This window comes from Octopus bimaculoides, chromosome 20, assembly GCF_001194135.2.
Source record: "Octopus bimaculoides isolate UCB-OBI-ISO-001 chromosome 20, ASM119413v2, whole genome shotgun sequence".
Lineage (NCBI taxonomy): Eukaryota > Metazoa > Mollusca > Cephalopoda > Octopoda > Octopodidae > Octopus > Octopus bimaculoides.
The window spans coordinates 6,724,171-6,731,014 of NC_069000.1; the positions used below are offsets into that span (position 1 = coordinate 6,724,171).

Below are 6,844 nucleotides of genomic sequence, written 5' to 3' on the forward strand. Positions count from 1 at the left end.
TTTTGGTGGTGGTGGCTTTGGTGGTGGTGGCTTTGGTGGTGGTAGTTGTCATAAAAGGGGTGGTGGATGTGAGGGCGCTGGTGCTGGTAGTTGTAAGAGTAGTGGTAGTGGTGGTGGTGATGGTGGTGGTGCTGCTGCTGGTTTTGGTGGTGGCAGTGGTGATATGCTTTGCCAGTAGTTTAGTTGCATCCCATTATGTATGATCTGAGTTCAAATCCTATCAGAGTCAATTTTTGCCTTTCATCCTTCCCTGGGTCAGTAAAATAAACAACTGGAAGAGAGGAAAAGGGATGAGAAGGATTGGGATACTCAGCCCCCTGCTCCTCACCCCTTTTTCTAATTTTAGGTCTTTTGCCTATGTTATTATGCCAAATCGTTTTTGTTGTCATTTGTGTTGTTGTTGTTATCGTCATTGTTATTGTTATTGTTGCTGGCTTAGGTTTAATCCTGATCGAGCAGGTTCAGGCTTAGAACCATTCCAACCATGACCAACCCATCTTTTTCCTTCGTATTACGCATAGAGAACTCAGAGGCATATCATCTAACATACAGGGGAGGACAAAAGTAGGTTATAATTAGGAATAATTATTTTATAATTGAAAGGGTTAATTAAAAATAATATAGAATCACACAATTTTTATACTAAAAAGGAAATCGAGAACTGAAAAGAACATTCTACTCGTATTAAGCAACTGTATACCACTGAGCCATATGAAGGTGCATGGCTCAGTGGTTAGAACATCAGGCTCACAATTATGAGATAGTGAATTCGATTCCCGAACCGGGCTGTGTTGTGTTTTTGAGCAAAATACTGTATTAGTCATGGCTTGTCTTCCTAATTGAAGATGAAAATTATGTACAGCATCCATTTAATACTATGGAGGGATATTGTATATGGTCAACGGACCTGCTAGAAATGATAGCAGCCACAATTTCTTTTCGGTCCCACTCTACTGCTGTGAAAAAAGGATTGCGGATACCCACTAAAGAAAGAAAAGAAGAAATAGACAAGATGGCTGCAGCTTGAATGTTTTTTTATCATAGGTTTATTCACCTTTGGTTGACCAAGGGTGAAACAAGAAGAAGAAGAAGAAGAAGAAGAAGAAGAAGAAAACAACAACAACAGACAATTTCATTGAATTTACTGTAGTAAACTATTTTGAAGATGAATTAATAGCTTTGAATATTCTTCCTCATGGGTCTTGATTAAAAAGGAAAAAGCAATAAGGTCAATGGTTATGGGTGAAATGGTATGGCTTGATGTCCAAGTTATATTGTGGTCTTAGGACGAGAAATCTATCATGCATTCAGGTGAACCAAATATTTAATGTTTCATATTTTTTATATTTTCAGACGAAATCTCAAGTTAGACACCCAGAAAAAGAATTGAAAGGTATCTATTAGTGATTTTATTTCTTAATGTAATTAGTAATTGTAGATGAGGGCACAAACATAATTACAGTTTAGATTCCTCTGTGTGACATATTAGATAAGTCTCTTCTAACATAACCTCAAAGTTGAGCCAAGCCTAGTCACAGAAACTGTGTGGAAACCTGTTGAATGGATTATACTTGTGTCATATATGCATCTAAGGTAATAGACTTAATATGTTGCCCAGTTTAACGCCATTGCCTAATAGCTCTTGGATACATTTAGCATTTAGATTAGCCCATTCCCTTGCAAGAATTCAGCCCAAGTTTAAGGTTTCTGATCTTAGGGTCACTTTGTTCTCTTCCTTCTCTTCCATTAGTTGCAGAGGCTTGGCAAAACAGTCACAGGTTCCATCCTTCATCTGACTCTAAATCACAAAATATAACATTTAATGAATGTAAATTGAGGAAAATGACATGAGTTTAGGGAAGTAGAGGTATGTTAAGAATTTGGGAGTTTGAGGACAGAAAGGAAAGATAGTTAAGGGCTATATGCCATCCCTTGGTAAACTGAGAAGAGAGAGAGAGAAAGAGAGTGGGGATGAGAAAGAGAGAGAGAGAGAATTACCTGGAGGAAATACAATAGATGTATATGATTTTGTAATTTTTTTTCCATTTTGTTTTTCTTCAGAGCTTCGCGAAGCCTTTCGATTCTTGGACATTAATGGGGATGGAACAGTATCTGTCCATGAACTTCGCACAATTATGCACAGTCTTGGGCATTTTCCATCAACTGAGGAATTGAGACAAGTACTCCGAGACCACAATTTCACAGGTATGTCACATCAAGAAATATTTGTGGTTGTCATGATTGTTGTCGTTGTTGTTGTTGTTGTTGTTGTTACTGTTGTTTGTGTTGTAAGCAATTTCTGAAGTGACAATTTAAAATAAAAGATTCATGTTTTGTTTATTTGTTTTGAAGGTGATGGCTTTTTGACATTTGATGAATTTGTTGGCACAATGGCTAGTTATGTTGGATTTTCAACATCAGAACATGAGAAGGAACTCCGGGAAACATTTAAGGTATGGTTATACTCAATGACTTCAGCATTCCAGAATGTATTTTATATTTTTTTCTTTTTTAAATACTATAGTCAGAGGCAATGTAAGGTTCCTTGTTAGCTTGAGGATGTACTACTTTGTTTATTAGGGACCAGCATTGTGTGAATGGCAAAAGAATAATTCAAAATAAGGTCTAACGATCATACCTCTTCATTCAGCAACATTGACAAACAGAATGCAATAAGACTCTCAAGTGTTATATCTGGTCATTAAAAAAAAATTGCTTCTGTCTATAATATTAACTGACATTTCACTGATATTTTAGAGTGAGGGACTTATAAAAATGGCTGCAAGAGATGTGGGATATGTACTGCAAAGAAAAGGCTGATCCTAAAAGGCTTCCTACAACAAGGGTTACATTTACATGTTAAAATAAGAAATGATTGAAAATGTAACACATGCAAATTCATTTTATGTACCTGGATACAGTTGCTTTAAATTACGAGTAGTGGTTATATGCAAGTGTGACTAAATGTATATGGTGGTGAGTGCAAATATGCAGAGCTAGGGGACATGTATATCTATCAAAACTTACAGCATCATTAATGGACTTTCCATTGCAGTATTGCTTGTTTTATAGCTATTTTTTATAGCAGTAAATGTCTATTTGATCATCTTTATTTTGTAAATTCTTTAAAAATTCTTATTGATGATTATCTCGAAAATATGTATCAATTTATAAAGTAGCTATTAAATCTAGGTCTCTGGATAAGCTTCACTTCTGTAATATTCAAATAATTAACTGACATACTTTATGTTGAATATTTGTTGTGATAGTGCTGTATTATTGAAATACTGAACTGAATATAACTGACATTGAATATTTTTCGTGATACTCCTGTATTATTGTAGAACTTAACGGATTGTAAATGGCATTTGCTGTTTGCAACACTGTAGCAAGTTAGAAAGCTTAACTAAAATACAAGTCCTTTTTTTATCATGTCAGCTAATTTGGTCACTCGTTCTTTGAAATATTTTGTCAGTGAACTTGTGTCTGTAATGATAAAGTTAAGACGTGTTTTGTTGTTTTACCTTGCAGTATTTTGACAGATCAGGGCGAGGTTTCATTTCTTCAGACGACCTTCGAACTGTTCTTGAATGTCTTGGAGAAGATATAACTGAAGAAGAACGTGAGTACACACACACACATATATATATACATACATATACATACATACTTTAAAATATACATACACACATACTCAAGAAGACCTGTCTGCCACAAAAGACTTGATACTGGTGCTGGTGCTGCATAAAAAGCCCCCAGTACACTCTGTCGAGTGGTTGGTGTTCAGAAGGGCATCCAGCAGCAGAAACCATGCCAGATCAGACTGTGGACCCTAGTATCATTCCTGGCCTTTCTAGCTCCAGTCAAACCTTACCAGAAGGAAAAAAGGACATTAAATGATCATGATCACATACATGCATGCATGCACACACGCACACACATGCATGCATGCACACACACACACACACACACACACACAAATCTGCTCTGCAAAGTACTGACATTTAAGTTTGATTTGTATTTTGTTGCAGTCGAAGAGATGATAGCAGAGGTGGACATTAATGGCGATGGAAGGATTGATTTCGAAGGTAAATTTTTCAGTTTTCCTTAATCTACTTTGTCATTGATATATTGATCTATACATTTATTGAAGTAACAATATATATATATATATATATATATATATATACATACACACACATAAATAGTTTATCATATATTTTCACATAATAAATTATTTTAACAAGTTTTTATTTCTCTCTCTTGCAGAATTTATCGCTTGCCTAAAAGAACATGATGACCGGCGGTGGTCAGTCAGTGTTGACTTATCTCCAGACAATCGGACACTGAAATAAAAATCTAATGATAATTCTAATAACTTAAATTAGTCGTATGAGAAATCATATGGTCTTTTCTATTTTTTTCCTTAATAGAGCCTTTATCCTCTCAGTAACGGTAGCGTCACAAACGCTTGCTCTATTGGCGGGAAAAACAACAACAGCAAACAACACAACAGACACAGAGACAGCATTTTTCCTGGGGCTGTGTGAATAATAAATTACATGTAAATGCTTATTGAAGAGTTCTTCGATATTCGGTAACGGACAGATTCTAAACTAGCGCGGCATTTAGGCTGAGATGAGGGGCAGGATCAAACAAAGTAAAAAAGCAGAAATGATTAAAGAAAAGGAAGAAGAGACTAAAACATTACGAGGAGAGAATAAAATAGAAAGAAAGAAAAAAAGGAAGGAAGAAATGAAGAAAGAAAGAAAGAAAAACGAAAGACTTATGTATAGTTATGTATTTTCAAAAAAAATGGCCAAAATAGAAACAAGTTTCTCCACAGCCTCACATACCCCATCACCACCACCACAAATTGTTGATGTTACGAACGAAGAACACAAGAAGCAATACAAATAACATTATTTGATGTTGAACTAATCACAGACTTGGAAAATGGCAGTTCCTGACTGTTTATCATTGTGACACATTTTGGGAAAAACAATAATTCTTTGAGACTTTTTGTTTTTTGAATATATTTCTAATGAGGTGCATTTAACATTTGATTATTTTCTCGGGGAAATATTCCTCGTTTTTTTTTCTTTTGCAATAAATATTGTGTTGTGGCCTTAATGCCTGCCTGTGGCTTATTGTATAACATATTTATAAACATTGTATATATTTTTTATCAAATATTTCAAAAGTATAAGGTTTTGTCTTTGTGTTTCTTTTGGAATTATAATGAGACATTATTCTTAGAAACATAACTATCTTTCTCTCTCCCTTCTCTCTCTCTCTCTCTCTTCTCTCTCTCTCTCTCTCTCTTCTCTCTCTCTCTCTCTCTCTCTCTCTCTCTCTCTCTCTCTCTCTCTCTCTCTCTCTCTCCTCTCACTGTCCTCCAATTGAAAACCTCAATTAAATGAAAATCAAAAACAAACTGAGCATTTCCAAATCATTGATTGCATACTCTCACCTTATATTTATTCAGTTTCTTGTACTCTCAATAAATGCCCCTCCCCCCATGTACTCTCTTCTCTCTAACCAATGCCAAATAAATGGGGTGCACCTTATACCACCTTCCATTTTATATTTATATATTTTCGTTAAAAAAAAATAGCTGCTGCTTTCTATATGCTATTGCCACATACATACACATACATAGATATACAATGTATACACACATGTATATACATATCTGCACATACACACACACACACACATGCAATCACATGAAGACACTTGTCTGGAAAAAGTTATAGTCCAAAGATAATCGCACCCTCCCTATCTTTTTTTAATTTCTTCTGATTAGATAATTTACAATTACTCTTAAGTAATTATTATTATTGAACAGATCATTATTATTATTATTATTATTATTATTATTATTATTATTATTATTATTATTTCATACCATCCCTGTCCTTTTATGTTGTTCCTCTCTGTGTGTACGTGTGTCCATACTCAAGCTTTTGCAACCAGTGCGCAAAAGAAATTAATATCAGTACAATGGTTTGTTAATTACAACAATGTTTAAAAAATATAAGAGATACATGATCTTCGGTATCATTCTTGAATTCATTTCAACAAAAGATTTTTTTCCCCACTTTTCTCAATGATGAATCACAAGAATGGCCAGTCCAGAAGACATTTCTCCATGATTGCAGATCATCATTTCGTATTTGGTGATAAACTAATGCCTTATGAGTAAAAAATATCACCATTTTCTAGCATGAAATAACTGCAATTTCAAATTCATATTGGCACTTGCACACACTACACACATACTTTCGCCATAGCAGGAGATTAAAGCTATATAACATAGACTGCTGGTTCAATTCTCTTCTCAAAATTTTGATGGAGCAATTGCATGATATCCTGCCTTCATTGTTTGAACAACAATAATGAAACTATGGAAAGGTTTCTTCATCTCATCCTCAAATAAATGAACAATAAAATTAACAATAACAGACAACAAGAGGATATGCACAAAGGATGTATTAGTTTGATGCTCAGTAAAAAGAGAGTGTCTTTGACGTTTCGAACCTAGCTCTTTGTCAGAAAGGAGAAAGGGAAAAGTCCAAAGAAGGAAAAGAAATTGTCAACAGCATATGTGTAGTTACATTGCTGAAGTGTATACACACACACATATATATAAAGTTATTTATTTTTGTACATTAAGTTATTTTTCTCCCAATAAAAAAGAAGAGATGTTTAAAAATCCCTTTGAAGGAGTATACATGGTCTCATGGAAATATTTATGTCTGTCTATACAGGCATTCTGTCCAGATGTTATGTATGTGTGTATATGAACATATGTATATATTATATATATATATATATATAT

General features: G+C 34.4%; 1 protein-coding gene across 1 annotated transcript in view; it reads left to right on the forward strand.

Moving 5' to 3' along the window:
- LOC106869213 (calmodulin-beta) overlaps positions 1-5,133 on the forward strand; it is a 10,385-nt gene extending 5,252 nt beyond the window's left edge. The window contains exons 2-7 of the mRNA XM_014914860.2: positions 1,354-1,393; positions 2,062-2,205; positions 2,353-2,453; positions 3,532-3,622; positions 4,032-4,088; positions 4,270-5,133. Coding sequence (XP_014770346.1) covers positions 1,354-1,393; positions 2,062-2,205; positions 2,353-2,453; positions 3,532-3,622; positions 4,032-4,088; positions 4,270-4,355 — 519 coding nt within the window. The 3' untranslated portion in view covers positions 4,356-5,133. The remainder of the gene's footprint in view (positions 1-1,353; positions 1,394-2,061; positions 2,206-2,352; positions 2,454-3,531; positions 3,623-4,031; positions 4,089-4,269) is intronic.
- The last annotated feature ends 1,711 nt before the right edge of the window (positions 5,134-6,844 follow it).